General features: G+C 36.0%; 1 protein-coding gene across 1 annotated transcript in view; it reads right to left on the reverse strand.

The window, feature by feature from the left end:
• ABCA5 (ATP binding cassette subfamily A member 5) overlaps positions 1-17,549 on the reverse strand; it is a 74,875-nt gene that overhangs the window by 52,487 nt on the left and 4,839 nt on the right. Inside the window, exons 2-7 of the mRNA XM_049636416.1 lie at positions 9,609-9,725; positions 8,166-8,370; positions 6,109-6,270; positions 4,799-4,887; positions 2,824-3,053; positions 934-1,075 (exon numbers count right to left, since the gene is read on the reverse strand). Of these exons, the coding sequence (XP_049492373.1) occupies positions 934-1,075; positions 2,824-3,053; positions 4,799-4,887; positions 6,109-6,270; positions 8,166-8,370; positions 9,609-9,710 (930 nt within the window). The 5' untranslated portion in view covers positions 9,711-9,725. The remainder of the gene's footprint in view (positions 1-933; positions 1,076-2,823; positions 3,054-4,798; positions 4,888-6,108; positions 6,271-8,165; positions 8,371-9,608; positions 9,726-17,549) is intronic.

Genomic DNA, 17,549 nt, shown 5'->3' on the forward strand with positions numbered 1-17,549 from the left:
GAAACAGGAATAAATACATTAAAAAATTTAAGATGATAAACATTAAAAACATTTTATCTATGTAAATAGGCAGACATGACTACCTCTACACGACAGAAACCATAACCAGCCACATGCGTCTGCAGTTAGATGTGTACATGTGAACAAAACAATAAATCAACCAGCTTTTAAACAGAGAACCTATCTTTTAAACTCGATGTCTTGATGAGATACAAACTCAGGTAACTGTATGTAGAAGTCTGAGTTGCTTGTAAATTATCACGTGAAAGAGCAAGGGTGATCATGAAAAAATTTAATAAATGGTACAGCATGGGCACATAAGCCAATCATAATAGAAACTAGAACCACAGGAACACAAAGGCTGGCCATTAACAGGAAGCATTTAGCCAATAGAGCAGATGAATATCAATACTATCCAAGAGCTATATTTACACTTTTTTTTCTTTTATTTTTTTATTAATTTTATTTTTTTTAATTTACATCCAAATTAGTTAGCATATAGTGCAACAATGATTTCAGTAGGTTCCTTAAAAAGAGCTATATTTACAAAGGCATACCTTTACACATCACCCATCACCCTATAATAGAAATGTGAGACTACACCAGGGCGCCTGGGTGGCTCAGTCGGTTAAGCATCCGACTCTTGACCTCAGCTCAGGTCTTGATCTCAGGGTCATGAGTTCAAGCCCCTCAAGCCCACGCACAGCGTAGAGCCTACTTAAAAAATAAAAAATAAAAATAAAAAAAATAAACATGAGGCTATTTTGTACCTTTTCTAAAATATGGGAAGTACAATGATGCTGTCTATGTATAAGTCGTTTGTGAGTAACCTAGTAACAAATCAACTCTAAGTTAACCACAGAATAAGCACTTTGCTATATTAATCAACAATTTTGACAGTTCTTTATTCCCATTTCAAGTCAAAATACTCACAGATGATAACCCATACAGGAAAAAAAGTAGAAATATCACAACGCAGCTACTTTGAGGGAATAATGAAGAAGCTGTTGCAATGACTGCCATAAGAAGGGACATAAGGAAAATCAAACTTGTATACAGAAGAACCCATGAAAGCCTAAAATGAGAATACAAATACACCTATGATTAAGTGCATGGGCTTTCACAGAAAATCATTTCAAACAGAACTTCAGCCATTTTATTCTTAAAATTAAGTTTATTCTTTCCTGTGTATGCTCATTTACTGAAAACTAATGTTCTTATAATAGTAATTAAAAATATATGGGGTGCCTGGGTGGTTTAGTCGGTTAAGTGTCTGACTCTGGATTTCGGTTCAGGTCATGATCTCACGGTTCATGGGATCGAGCACTGTGTCGGGCTCTGTGCTGACATCATGGAGCCTGCTTGGGATTTTTTCTCTCCCTCTCTCTCTGTCCCTCCCCTGCTCACATTCTCTCTCTCAAAATAAATAAACTTTAAAAAAATACAACATTGGTTATGATAAAGGTCTGACATAGAATGATTATCTTTTCAAGAGTCAAAAAAAACCTCCAAATTAATAGCAATTCATGACTAATTTAAATCCAATATTCTCAAAAGTTCAATAATGCAAAAACACTTCCAATTTTCTTAAAATATGAAAGAATTTAATGACAACTTTATGGCCTAGGCTATAATTAAACCTCTGACGGCCTGCCTTTTTGACACTTTAAGCAATGAAGACTATCTCACTAATCGACAACGTACTTACTACATTTACACAATGTAAGATCAAGAAGTTCGACAACAGACTCACTGTATTTACTCAAAATTTCTTCCCAAATCAGAGTTCAATGGAACTGCAACAGTATTTAGGGCTTTTTAAAAAAATGTTAGATCATTATCTGATGTACGTTACCATGAAACATAAAAGCACTGAAACAGAGCTAAAAGATACCTACATTACCAAAATTGAACCCATCATTTTACAGAGGCAAAACTGAGGCATTAAGAAACTGATTTGCCTAACTTCTTCCATTTCCTCACAAAGCACTTTAACAGCTCAGTGTATCTTAAAAACCAATGACTACTCAAATGATAGGAGAAAAAAACAAGCAAAGAAAATATGCTATACACAATGACCCCATTATGTAAAGTGTTATAATTAACTGCTGTATTCAACTGGGCTAAATGGAATACAATTTTGTAAAAGGGACTATAATATCAACTCACATACACAGTATTAACTTTTCCCCCCAAATGAGCTCAAAATAAATTTTCCTACTACACAGTGGGAAAAGTAAGGAAAATACATTTAGAATTATTTATAAAAATGCATGCCTCTATAAAATTATCATTGTATAAAGATGTTGACATGTTATGGCTTACTTGTGAAAACATTTTCTAAATTTCTCTATAAATTATTTGTATATTTTCATCTTAACTTACAAAAATAACTTTTTTCCTGGGGAGAGGAGGGAACCCCATATGCCACATATGCAAAGTTCAATCATTTTAATTAAATTTTTAATAACTTATATATGCTATGATATTGGGGGAAGACTACAACAGGCAATTAATTTCTAACTTTCCAAGATCTCATATGTTCTATACACTGAAATACATAGAACACACCTCATCAATTATGACAAAATGTGAAGTAAAATTTAAACATGTAATATCAACATGAGTTTCCCAAATCCCACTTCCCTTATGTTAAAAAAAAAAAAAAAAAGCCAATCTATTGCTGCAGTTTGATGCCTAGTCTCAACTTCAAAAACAAAAGCACCTCCTCAAGTTGAGTGAATAACAAAATTACAACTCTGGAGATAGGTACATTTAATGTAATTATTAACCATACTAAATAATAAACTTTTAATAACATACCAAAAGGCAGTGTCATGAAGTCCCATTATCTTTAAAAACTCCTTTAATTTTTTCTCTTTTTCTGCTACGATATGAATTGCCAAAAAGTAACCAAAAGGTGAAAATGCTATCACTAGGTATATTAAAATGACTCCTCGGGGAAAGGTGTCTATCTCAACCATAGCAGTTTCTCCCATAATGACAGCTTTAGTGGACTCCAGCTCCTTCCAAAAGGAAACATTGGTCTTCAGCTAGAATTGGAAAACATACATACAGTCAATGAATTTAGTGGTCCCCAATAAAATGTGACAATTATACCCCCATATTTTATACAAACCTATTACAAATACAATACTCAAAAACTACACACCTGAAATAAAGTGACAGACCCCAATGTCAAAGTACAAGCACACATTATTGCTTTCATTCATTCTGGAAGCATACCATGAAGTTTAAGTCTGAAGTTGAGTAGTATACGAATTTTGATGAAATAGCTTATCAAAGAAAATAAAACTGAATAATTATTCTCTTAAGCAATTATATACATCTTAACAAAAATATGCACTTGTAATATTGAGGAATTAAGGAACGATTATTAGTACCATGAAAGACTGTCTTTAAAAAATCTTTTTTAAAATAGTATGTCCTATCGTTTTAAAATCTATGTATGAAGCATGTGTAGACAGAATAATAAAACTTTATGCTGTATGATACTTCTATCTAACATTCAATTAAATGTCTAAAATAAGATCTGCTCTGCCTGTTCATCCAGTGTGGTCTGGGCTGTGGATGGCTAAGGTCTTCGGCCAAAAACACAAGTAAGCACTATAACACCATCACTGTGATATATCCTATATTTTACTGCCTTTACCTTAAACTTCTATATTACTGAATTTGGGTAATATTACAGCTCTATAATACATGCTGTCAGAGTTTATAAGACAATCTGACACATAGCATTTGGTTCTTACAACAACCCTGTCAAGTAAAGCATTATTACTGTTGTCATTTTACTACATAGCAGTCTAACAACAGAGCCAGGTCTCCTGTTCATTTCTACTAAAATGTGAAACACCTGATAAGGTCTAAGCATGTCTTTAGATTATAACTGTAACCTTTATACACAATCCTCATGGCAGTACAGTATTAAAACACAAACTTGGGAGCCAAAAAGCCATAGTTGGAATTAGCTTTGTCACTAATTAACTGAATTTTGGAAAGTCAATCTCCCTGTGCTTCAGTTCCATATGTAAAATGGAAATAATAATAGCACAAATCTCAGGTGCCTGGGTGGCTCAGTCGGTTATGCATCCGACTTGATTTTGGTTCAGGTCATGATCTCATAGCTTGTGAGATCAAGACCCATGTTAGGCTCTGCAATGAGAGTGCAGAGCCTGCTTGGGATTCTCTCCCTCTCTCTCTGTCCCTCCCTTGCTGGAGCATGCACTCACTCGCTCTTTCTCTCTCTCTCTCTCTCTCTCAAAATAAACAAACATTTAAAAAATAAAATAATAGCACAAATCCCATATGTTTGCTACAGATTAAATGGATTCATGTTCTAAGCATTCAACTTAGAAACAATGTTTGGCAAATAAGTGATAATTATTTATTAAATAAAAAATGAAATCCACAACTATGAGTAACATAACAAAAACATTCATTTTCTTTAAACTAAGTTATTTTTATTCAAGGGGAAAACTCTATAAATATAGATCATTCATAAATATTACCTATGGTCAACACACATAGAATAATACAGATATATGGAATTGCTAAATCACATGCTTAGAAACCATCAAGTAACAGTGGGGTTTGAAAAATATTAAACTAAAAAAATTAAACTGAAAATATGACTCATCTTTTTTCTTAAAGGAGTTGTAATATGTTATGTATTTTGTACATTTAACAGCAGACAAACTAAATCCTACTGTAAAGACTTAAGGCGTAATTCTTAAAATACACTGTGGCTCTATTTTACTTCCTTCATCATATTTACCTGTATAATAGCAGCATCTATGGATGCTTGTAAAACTGTGAACCCTGAGGACCAGTACTGAGTAGCCTCACATGATGTTGAACAGCCAGCTATAGGGACAAAATGTGAGACATAAAAATCTGCACAACATGTAAGTGCTTTCTTTTAAAGATAATATATGGAGGGTTACTAAAGCAATATAATTAATCAATGTCCGTAGGACTGAAGAAGATAAGCAATTGCCCTTTGAAGGTAAAGAATATCACATTCCCGATTGTTTATTTGAAATTTTTGAAATAAAAGAGTTACATGTGTTAGGATATTGCATGGTAAATGCATACAAATGGAAGAAAGAAATTGACTGTAAACATAGTTATTTAAAATAAGTCACTTTTCAAGACTCCTGGGTGGCTCAGTCAGTTAAGCGTCCCACTCTTGGTTTGAGCTCAGGTTATGACATCACGGTTCGGTTTGTGGGATGGAGCTCTGCATCCGGCTCTGTGCTGACAGCACAAAGCCTGCCTGGGATTCTCACTCTCCCTCCCTCCCTCCCTCCCTCCCTCTCCCTCTCTCTTTCTCTCTCTCCCCCCCCCCCGCCCCTCCCATGCTCGCACTCTCTCTCTCAAAATAAATAAATAAACTTTAAAAAATAAAATAAAGTAAGTCCCTTTTCTGTTTTAAGGTCATTCTACAGTAACTTAGAGTCAAAGGACTTCCAGATGCCAGTACAAGTCCAGGTTAAGAGGACCAAAAAAAGAAAAAAAAAAAAAAATTCTGTAAAGGCCTTTTGGAATAAAGTCACAAATTCAGTACTTAGCATAAGGGACTTTAATATTGCTCAATAAATGTTTGTGTTTGATAGTATCTCTCCACAGGTTTAAGCACTGAAGGTTGTTTTCCATGATGTAAATAAACATAAAACTAAAAAAGTTCACTGGTAGAAGACCTTGAAATTTTAAAGATATGCAACACACCATATGTGAAAAACAATTACATAGAGGAAAAAAAATGCTGGTTTAGAAAGTCATATAATTCAAGATACAATTTTGCTTTCTGTTAACTATCATTAAAATTATATATATATATAATAATAATATACAAATGTATTAAAATTAAAATGGATGTTACATAAATTATATTTCACATTACACATAATTATAGATAGATATTTGTGTATACATACATATATTTATGCTACACTTGACACTTTTCTTATTTGAACAAATAGAGTTGAAAACACCAATGCTGGACCCCATCAAATTTTGCATTTGAACTAAGAGCAGTGAAGACACGCATTTATTTGATTTACAAGATTATTTAGGGCTATTTACCCCTTGAATCCATATAAATAGAAGATACTGGAATCATATCAGGGAAAAAACGGAGTTCATAGGACATGAAGTCTTTGAAAACCACACCTACAAAGTTGTTGGGCTTAGAAAGACTGGATACTAACAATTCTTTTTCACTTGTATATTCTTCAGTAATTATGACTGTAAAACATGAGAATAAAGTTAGTTCAAAAATTACAAGTTTACTATCATACAACAGACTGAAATTTAACATTACATTAAATGAATATACTATTTGATAAGCACTTTTGTTTTATCCTCTAACTTCCTGAACAGAGCCATTCTAAAATTATACTAAATAATAATAATAAAAGAACAGTACAATTTCACAGACACTATTTCTCTCAGCTATCATCTGATTACATAAATTATGTGTCTGTGTAACATGTGAGTTATTAATATGATGAAGTTTAGTATATACTTTAGTATACAGTATATGCCGTTCACTTAACTATTTCAAAGTAAAACATACAATAACTCATTGATAAGTGAATGGGTATTTTATTTTCAAATATTTCTTATGAAGAGGAAAATTCCATAATCCTCCTCAGAAACCAAATATGTATTCTAGTAACTAAGACACAACTCTCCTTTGAATAAAAATTGCCATTTCAACCCCATACTGCTTGCTCCTTTCTTAGAAAATACTCCAATTACCATTCATCTTCCTTTCACATCAGATAATGCCAATTTTTAAGTATTTTCTTAAAGCTTTATTTACAAGCAACTTCTTCACTATAGAAGCTTCAGAACATGTGGTGAAATAGAAGAACATAGGATTATGTGCTTGACCGCGAGCAATTTGATACTCTAAACTTCAGCATCCTCAACACCGAGCTGATCATAGTGGTTATTAAGGTCAAAAGCAATTACAAACAAAATGCTTTGTAAGTTATAAAGTATTACTTCAATGTTAATTGTCATGATTTTCCAGACCTTTAAGGTGGACACGGATTGATGTGAAAAAATATAGTGTTAGTTCAACATCCTACCAGTCATGTTACCACCCATGGATGCATACTCCACCTTCAGACAGCTCTCTTGTTAAAAAGATAGGACTTAAAATAAAAGCTACATATATTTCTACTATTTTAGCATCTAAGTTGAATACACACTGACTCGGATTTCTTTGGTGTATATGCTTTACTCCAACTCAGAATTACCAAAGAATTTCATTCTCAACCTTTCCGATCAGTTTTTTGAGCTGGCAGGCTAAATGCTTATGGCGATCTGTGCTACTTGTACTCAGATAAACCAACAAACATAGCATAAGATATGGGCTTGACAAAACTATTAAATAGTAATAAGTCAGAAAGATATCAGTAGGGAAAATATTATCCGGCTCCTGATTGTATTAGCATCACCTATTCAGTGATGCATTATCCAAAACTATGACGATACATACCAGAAGTTGATCACAACTATCTGATATACGACAACATGTTAATCTGCTATTTTCAACAGTTCAGCATTTCATTAAATCAATCATCATATTATAAACATTTCTGTCACTTTCTCTAGTTCTCGACCTGGATTCTCTCACGGCCACTTGAGGCTCATTGGTACTGCCTCACTTACACTGTGTTCCAGTCTGTGAGCAGCACAGAGAAACAGACTGAGGTAGGGAGCCACAGTCATAGTCTCCAAAGCTAAGCACTACTTCTGTTGATACCATATACCTCCATAAATAGACATGACAGTGTGAAATGATCACTGCTTTGTAACCTTTCTCTCTCTAGCTTCTTAACTACTCTAGGAGTCCGAATCAAAATGAAATATTACTTCCAATCCTTTATCCTGTACAAATATGTTTATTTTATAAATGGTCTGGGAATTAAATCTAAAATATGAAGACACATATAATATGCTTCAGCAGAATTACATTATTTTAATAACTTTTATTAAACTAAATTTTGGTGAGGGGACATATCCCTAACTGTTAAGAATGTCATTTTTTCAAGAAAGCAAGCAAAAAAAATACTGAGGAGGCTTTCTGTTATAGATAGAATCCATCCATAAATACAAGCTCACAATACCATCAGGAAGGTGATCAGTAGACACTTTCTGCATGATGTTTCTTGTAATATTAGTCACTGGAGTATATCCAAGAATTAGGTTAGAGAGAACAGATTTGTCCATAGGGGTAAGTTCTATATCAGGAACTTCTTCATATTTCTTATTTGGATGCATCATGCTAATTAATATTAACCAAAATAAAAAAAAGAGTGGAAAAAGAATTTCCTACAATAAAGGAGACAAACAAAATGATTATAAAATATACCAAAGGTAGCAAACATCATCAAGATTACTATGCAAATAATATAATGCTAAGGTAAAAACACGAGGACTTTGGGTCTCCTTTCTTACGTACAAAAAGCAATTCTATCCTGAAAAAACTATTGTGTTGAGCATCTCCCCTAACTCAACAGGAAATAGGAGATAATTTTTCCTTTACATTCAGTTTTACTGAAATAATTTAAAATTCAAGTCACATAATAAAATGACACAAACGCTATATTTAAAGATCTTACATTACTAAGCATAAAATATAATATGTTTACTTATATATAACATTATTTAAATTAACTTATCAAACAGCCCCAATAGGACTCACCATAAAAATGTCTTTCTTCAAATCTGATTTAAAACTCGTGCCTTAATTACACCTAAATTTCTACTATTAATTATCTGTTAAATTCAATAATGAGCTTTAATAGAGATGAACTATTTACTATTTCATTTTGCTGTTTAATTGTTATGGTGGCTTCAGAAGAAAAGCAATGCACTTTTATCCTTTAGAATTATTAACTGGTTAGGCAGAGTTATTACTTTCTTTTAACTTTTAAAGTAATGTGTATCTGTTGGGAACAAATATGTGTCCTAATTTTAGTAGTCCTAAGTAATTCAATCCAGAGTCCAAAAGATGGGAAGTCATGGGGAATAAACTGTGAAATAATGGGCCACAAAATTATCCGTGCAATTTTTTTTTCATTCCATGAAACTTGAGAAATGCATGCCTAAAAGTTCAAACTTAAGCACTGATATTAGCAATTAACTAAATTGGGGCACCTTGGTGGCTCAGTCAGTTAAGCGTCCAACTCTTGATTTCAGCTCAGGTCATGATCTCATAGTTCATGAGGTCGAGCCCTACACAGAGCCTGCTTGGGATTCTCTCTGCCCCTCCCCTGCTAGTGCATGCTCTCCCTCAAAATAAATAAATAAACATTTAAGACATTAAAAAAAAAAGAAGTTAACCATATTTAAGAACCATTATTAAAATGTTTAACATTCAGAAAACAACAGGTAATTTAGGTACTTTTCCGTGTTAACACAAGTTTTTACTTCACAAGCACATTAAAGGGACCTAATGATATAAAATTATACTAGAAATGTATCCAGAAAAATAAATCACCTCTTAAAGATGGAACATATCAATGCAAAAACTGCGATAAGGCATAAGAAAGGATCATTTAACTTACCTGAACACTACTTTTTTTAGTCCTGCATTTAATTAAGTAATTCTTCAGTAGGAGTGTTCTGGTCTGTCTCCAAACTCCCACCTCCCTAATTGCGGTAGCCATGTTTTCTGGACCAGTCTATTAAAAGAGTAGATTAAAAAAACAAAAACAAAAAAAACTGGAACCCCACAGTCAAGCCCATGCCATTTAACAGCAAAAACAAACATTTGTTTCAGTCTCAGGTTAGCTGGAGGTAAGCATATTCCAAGCTGTCTCTCCTATCTGGACAAAATGAATGGAACAGCAACTTGAAGACTCTGAAAAGTAAATAGGAACCAAGTAAATGTGAACCAAGATGGAACCAGAATTCAAAATCCCCACAACCAACAGTGAGCTCACCACCTGTTTCTCGTCTTTTAGTATCCCCCAAACTGAATGCATCAGAAGCAGGCACTGGTGCAGAGAAAGCAAGAGCCAAAAGCTCTCTGGCTCGAGAAGCAGGGAAGCCTTTTGCTCAGGTAGAGTGCGGAGATATCCAATCTTTTTTTTTCCCCCTACATTCTCCTATGCCTCTCTCCCCAAGCAACTGCATGATAGAAGTGTCAGACTACAGTAATGAAAGCTTGATGCAGCCCAAACTCTGAGGCAAGGGAACCTTCCTCTCCATTAATTGGAGCTATAGTTTCAAAAGGGGAGGGCCAAATCCCCAGGTGTTCTACCTCCTGCCGCTGGGCCCTGGATGTGGTAGATGCAGTTGCAGAAGTGTGTGGCCCAATGGGACAAATAAACCCTAGCTTTCTGGTTGTAGGATGGCAAAGAGAAACCATGGGGAATCCGAAAGCAGTAGGGAGAGCATATAAAAAGAGGAGCACAGGAAAGCAACAGAATAAAAATGGCTTATTAACACCTAAACGGACCCCCACGCTGAGCACACAGGGCTCTAATCCCATTATGTGTACCAAAGACTTGAGGAATAAAAGACAGACTACTGCCCAGATTCAGTCTGACTACTGGGAGGCATACACAAGACAGATCCAAACCACACTACAAGGGCTTCTGAAAACTAAACTGAAATTAAAACCACAGCTCAAAGAATGCAGATGAAACATAAGACCTGAACCTAACCAGGTTGACAGCATGTCAAAAGTATCAACACTCTCCACGCACTTAAAACAAAACCCAGGCTCATACAATCCAAAACAACTCGACCAAAAAAAAAAAAAAAAAAAAAAAGCATGTGGAAAATATCAACTCTATTAAGAAAAGAAAAATCAACGGATACCAATGCCAAGATAACAAGTTTTGGAATTATCGGACAAAAACTTTAAAGTATTTTAAAAGTGCTCCAGCAAACAATAGTGAGCACTCTTGAAAAACAGTAAAAAAAAAATCTCAGCAAAGAAACAAGACATAAAGTAGCACCAAATATAAATTTCAGAAGAGAAAAACATAGTAACATAAATAAAACCCAGAGAATGGCCTCAATAGTATAATGGAGATAACAGAAAGTCAGTGAACTTCACAGATCAATAGAAGCTATACAATCTGAATCACAGAGAAAAACATTAAAAAAAAATTAACAGTACCTAAAAGAACCATGAACAATAACACAGGTCTAACATTCACATTATCAGCATTCCAGAAAGAAGAGAAGAGTGTTAATGATGAAAAAATATTTTAAAAAATTAATGGCTGAAAACTTCCCAAATTTGGCAAGAGATAAAAACCTGCAGGTTCCAAAAAGCTCAGTAAACCCCAAAGAGTATAAATCAAAGGAAATCCATACCCATACATATAATCAAACCACTAAAAATTGAAGACAGTGAAAATTCTTGAAAGCAGTCAGAGAATAACCATGCATTACCTACAGAGGAATAATGATTTGAATGACAGTAGATTTCTCATAAGAAACTCTATAGCAAAACTGTAATAGTCATACACTGCTTGCTGGTGGGAGTGCTGGTTCAGCTGCTGAGGAAAACAGTTTGTCAGCTCCCCAAAAAGGTGAACAGAGAATTGCCATATGACCTCACTATTCCACTTCTAAATATATACCCAAAAGAACACTTCTACGTATATGCCAAACAAACAGAAAACAGGTATTCAATCAAGTGCATTTCATGCAGGGTCACAGCAACACTATTCATTCTTGCCAACAAAAGACTGAAACAGTTCACGGGGTGCCTGGGTGGCGCAGTCGGTTAAGCGTCCGACTTCAGCCAGGTCACGATCTCGCGGTCCGTGAGTTCGAGCCCCGCGTCAGGCTCTGGGCTGATGGCTCAGAGCCTGGAGCCTGAAACAGTTCAAATGTCCATCAACAGATGAATGGATAAACAAGTTGTGGTATATACACACAATTAAATATTATTCAGCCATAAAAAGGAATGAAACACTGATACATGCTACAACATGGATGAACCTCCAAAACATTATGTTAAGTGAAAGAAGCCAGACATAAAGATCAAATATTATGTGATTCCATTTATATGAAATTTCCAGAATATACAAAGCCATAGAAGTGAAGTGCAGATTAGTGGCTGCCAGAGGCTGGGGAAAGAAGAGAAAAGACAGAAACTGCTTACTGAGTAATGGATCTTACTTGGAAGTGATGGAAACAAATTTCATCTTAATAATTTATCTATTTATTTTTTAACAGTATGACCTAACTCATTGTCACAAGTCCAGTATCCCCCTTCCAGCATAACTTTACCCTCTGGAGGTCCTTGGAGCTCTTTCTGCCAGTAGATCTCTGTTGGCGGTATCTTAGTTTTTCAAAGAGGTTGGTTATATTAAAGCTGAACTCAAGAGAAGTGGCCAGGGACCCAACTGCAATCTCCGTGGTCCTTACTCCAATTTGCTTATCCCAGTAACCCAGTCTCTGCACACCAGAGGGTGTTGAGAGGGCAGCTTGGAAGACACAACAAAAATGTCCCGTTAGGCCATCTTCTACAACATTAATTATTGACTTGCTGTATATAAACCTATTTGATGGGGGCCACTGGGGTGACTCCCCTCCAAAACAAGAACAATCTATTCCAAGCTGGCTAACCATTTCCACCTACATTAAAAAAACAGGCAACTTTTTAGAGGCAGCTTGTCTTACCCAAAAAAGTAAATATAAATTAAGTTTGGATTAAATAAATGTCCTCTTTACATGCACAAAGAAGATTTTTTTTAATTTAACAGGATTATAGACTTTTACTGTTTGTGTTTTTTCTATTTTCTCAATTTTTCCATTAATGTTACTTATACATTTAAAAAATTACACGATTAGATGTACTGTAAAAAAGCATCAAATAAGTAAATTAAAAACAACAAAACTAAAGAAGTCAATAGAGGATACATAAAAATAAATTCTTTCAACAGTCTCATTAATGTTACATCAGATTCTCTAGATACTGATAATCATCTCTAGGCCGAAAGGAAGAAACGAACAAAAAAGAAAAACTACACTCATTCAAAGATGATTTACTACAACACAAACAGAAACATTAACCAGTACAACAAGAACATTCTGCCAAAACATATTGATTTACTGAGCACCAATGAATTATTCATTCAAATTGAATGCTGCATGCTTAAGTCTTCATTTTTAGAAAACAGGCCTCTCATAAAACAGCTGATGGACTCACAAATGCTTTGCTTCCTTGAGAAGTGCTCTCTGAACTCAGGGTTTAGTCTTTAATAGGCTTGTCTGAACTCCATGAACTTCTGCACCCATCCCACCACTAATCAGAGCTTTTTAAAGTAAAACTTACCTCTACCTCCCACTCACCCACCCACCATGCCAAGAGACAGACAAACATCACCATCACCACGACTACCACTCTACAGCTACCCCTGAGCTCTATCAATGAAATTTTCTCCTGGAAGTATGAAATTGTTAACTAAGAGATCCAAAAACTGGAGTCATGGAAACAGTTACATTAATGGAAACATTTAAGAAAGAAAATTCAGGGGCATCTGGTTGGTTCAGTGGGAAGAGCACAGGACTCTTAATCTGGGGGTCGTTGAGTTCTAGCCCCACACTGGGCATACAGCATACTTTAAAAAAAAAAAAAAGGGAGAAAGAATGTTCATGCACTGGCGGTACTAAGCTTTCCCCTAAAGTATGAAACCTACTGTGCCTAAGACTTGGTTTTTCTTTCTTAGAATGTGAAATGCCCTATTATCCACCCACTGTATTTTATTTTCACATAAGTAGCCAGAATCAGATTCTATTTCTCACAAACAAAAACACTTAACCAATGTAACAGTGTGTGTTCTTAACCCCATGGTTAGAGTACTCATAAGCACAATATTGATTTTCAAAGTGAAGCATGGCTTGAACAAAGGGGAATGTTAAAAATTTCCCCACCTCCCCTTCCTATTAAGTGAAGAATTCCACAGATACTTACTAATGGGAATGTGTAGGGACAGATAAAAAGTTGAGAACCACTGAATGATGTAAAGGTCTTCAAGTTGCTTTAAAATAGTATTAATAGGGAAATGTTTCTATAGAAGATAATATACAGAAGATAATATAGAAGATAATATAATATAGAAGATAATATACAGTGACTTCAAAGAAGTCATCGGTATCTAGTCAATCCGTGGTTTTATGTCCTTTCCTCCAAAGCACAAAATCCCTTCATAAGCAAAAGGTGCTTTTATGTTGTTTTCCTTCTGCTCCTGAGCTCTATTCTTTAGGTTGGTTTTTCTTTCCTCACCCTTTTCCTTAGTCAAATGGTCCTGCATGCCACTGTGCCCAGGTCTCTCAGGGAATACTTTCTACTTATTGGCCACATAATCTCATCAATCTGAGGCTCTGTTGACCCGTCATCATCTGTCATCCCTCTCTACCAAAAAGATTCAAAATCAACACAAACATAAACTAAGCTAGCAGTTTATTTAATATTTATAAAAAGAAGATACTGCATCTGCATTTGACTTTGATATTTTAAAAAGATTTCTATTTTGAATTAAGAGATTTTCAATAACCTCTTTTTAAGAAGAGGTTAACCTATCAGGTAAAATCCCAACCTCACCTCTTCATCTACTTTCATCTCAAAGAGTAAGTGTATGTACATACTTATTTTTTTTTAAGTTTACTTCTTTTAAATGCAATAGCAAGCAGAGGAAGGGCAGAGAGAGAGAGAGAGAGAGAAAGAAAGAATCCCAAGCAGGCTCTTTGCTGTCAGCACGGAGCCCCATGTGGGACTTGAACCTACAAACCGTGAGATCATGACCTGGGCCGAAACCAAGAGTCGGATGCTCAACCAACTGAGCCACCCAGGCGCCCCATAAGTATATGCATTTAAATTTAGAGGCAGTGCGAGCCCTCACGTAACCACTGACTTTCTGCACCCTGGCACTATTCTCCCCTCCCCCAGCACAAATATCAAAACAACCAAAACACAATAGGCTATAGTAAATCCAAGCATTATCTTCAAACATGCTGAAAGAAACTGGAATCAGTATAAACACTCACATAATAACGATACCAAGAAGACACTCCAAAGTCAACAATGACAATCACAAGAATAATTAATGCCTGATGTAGTAGAATGGTTAAGAGTGGGACCTCTGGAAGCAAACCAACTAAACGTGAATCCTGCCTCCACCACTTACTAGCCTTGAGACTTTGGGCGAGTTACTTAACTTTTTTGTGCCTAAGTTTTCTCATCTGTAAATGAAATAACAATAGTATCCACTTCTTTGGCTTATTGAAATGATGAGGAGAATTAATACATGTAAATAAAAATTAATACATGAAAATGGTGTCTGCCACATGGCAAGCAATGATACGTGTTGAGGACTATGGTATATACAATCGGTACAACTAATATCCACAAAAGGATAACAAAGAATATCATATTCATGAAACAAGAACAAGGCAATTAAGAAAAACCTACTTACAGAACCTGGAAATCAAACAGACTGAGAAATAAAATTCTCAATAGATGGGGTGAACAGCACCTGAAGGCAAATCACTGAGTTAGAAAGAAGACTTGAGTCAACGAAGTCTCCTAGAATGGATGGTGAAGGACAAAGGGACTAAAACGATTAAGAAATCTGTTAAGAAATTATAAAGATGGATCAGTATAACTGACTATAGACAGCAAGATGAAGTCACTCATGTCAGGCAGGGGCCTGTGTCAAACGGTGACGCAAGCAGGTAAGGTACTGACTGCAGCTACCAGATATCGCCGAGACCAGTGACAGCTGACGACACCCAGAACTGATAACAAGGAGAAGCAGAGGAGGTCTGCAGGGCCCAAGACTGATTAAATCCCTTTAAGAAGGGAGGGTTTTTGCAGCAAGTGTCACTCTTCAGACAGGACTCCTCGAGGTCCGACGGATCAGAAGTAGCTGCTGCTGAAGGCTCCGCCCGACTGATCTGCGAAGAGAACCGACACCCCTCACTGCTCAGACACAGTAAGCAGTAAGTGCCGGGAGCTGACCCAGACCAGGCCCAGGCCTTATCTCAACAACGTGCCCACTGACTGACTTCATGTTCGGTTCGTTAACTTCCTACCCTCTGTGTTATCTTGTTTGTTGTGTGACTTGTCTTAGGTTTTGCTTTGTGTGCTGTATACGCCAAGTTAGTCACACGGTGAAATGTCACTGAGTTTGGAATCCTGAAACTGCTTTACGCTTATGTCACTCCTGCTCTATGACTGAGTAAAGCTGACATTGTGGAAAGACACAACTCATGTGTGCGCCTTCACAGCGTGCTCATGACCCTGACCTACACAAAGTAACGTTTCTTACATTCATGAGCTCTAGTCTAATCATGTGAAAATGTTACATTTCAATAACCTTGAAGTTATTAAAGTTATTAAAACATCTTAAAGAAGAAAAGCCATTGGCTGCTTGTTTCCTTCCTGACATGAAACACCTGGTTTGGCGGTCTGGAAAAAAAATGAAATATTCTTAATGTTAATTCTTCATATAACTTTGAGTTTAATTCTTCATCAACCTTTCATCTAAACAGTAACTTCAAAGCTATAGTCAGGTTTTTGCCAACAGACGCAACGATGGACATATCTGTGATCCTAACCCCTCCAATCTGGCGTTAAGTAGGCCCAACTGAAAGGGGCCATCGGGATAAATCTGTCAAGGTCTGCCCTGCGTAACAATGCAAAGTACTAACTCTACTGTAAAAGATTTCTGGCAAATTATGGGTGCTTAGTAAAATATTTTGCTTCCTCTTTTAATATTGAGACCCTACTGGCTCTGAGAATTAATGTTCGTCCTTTGGGGAAAAGACAGAAAGAAAAAGAATAAAAACGGGATGCCTGCAACTCACACTGGTACGGTAATCACAGAAGTCCCTTCTTCTCACTCCCATCCCCCACTCTTCTGCAGGGTTGCGAATGGAAGGATGTGGGAAGGCAGTGCTTTCTGTACTGAAGCCAAAGATAAAGGGCTGGTCTCTGAGATGAAACCAACTCGTAAGGGTGGGGGAATGAGGTTTCCTGAAAGAAAGGTGGAGATCCATCCCGCGGAGGTAACATGAAAGTGATGCTTCTGACAGAAGTGCATAGCTGAAAACAAGGCTGCAAAGTTAGAAATGAGGTGTGGCCAGCAAGGGGACATCTGTGAAGTCTTTAACTTCTCAGGTGCCTTTTCCTGAACCATAAGAAAACCCATATTTAGCACAGAGCTCTAAATGTCCTCTTCCTACGCTATAATTCTTTTTAATTATCCCAGACTTTATAGCCTTATAAAGGCATTCAAAAGAATAAAGGGAAAAGGCAAGAAAGGATGCTTAGCCAGCCCCACATTTGATATTGTAAGTGGGAACAGAATCACACAGACAATACCCAGGAGCACACTTACTAGTGACACAGTTCATGAAAGTCATGGCAGAGTTGGAAATGGTGGAGAGGACCATACGTCACAAGCAGCTTTTTTTTTTTCTAATTTTTTTTTTAATGCTTACCTATTTTTGAGAGAGAGAGAGACAGAGACAAACTT

This window comes from Panthera uncia, chromosome E1 (genome assembly GCF_023721935.1).
Source record: "Panthera uncia isolate 11264 chromosome E1, Puncia_PCG_1.0, whole genome shotgun sequence".
NCBI classification, from domain to species: domain Eukaryota; kingdom Metazoa; phylum Chordata; class Mammalia; order Carnivora; family Felidae; genus Panthera; species Panthera uncia.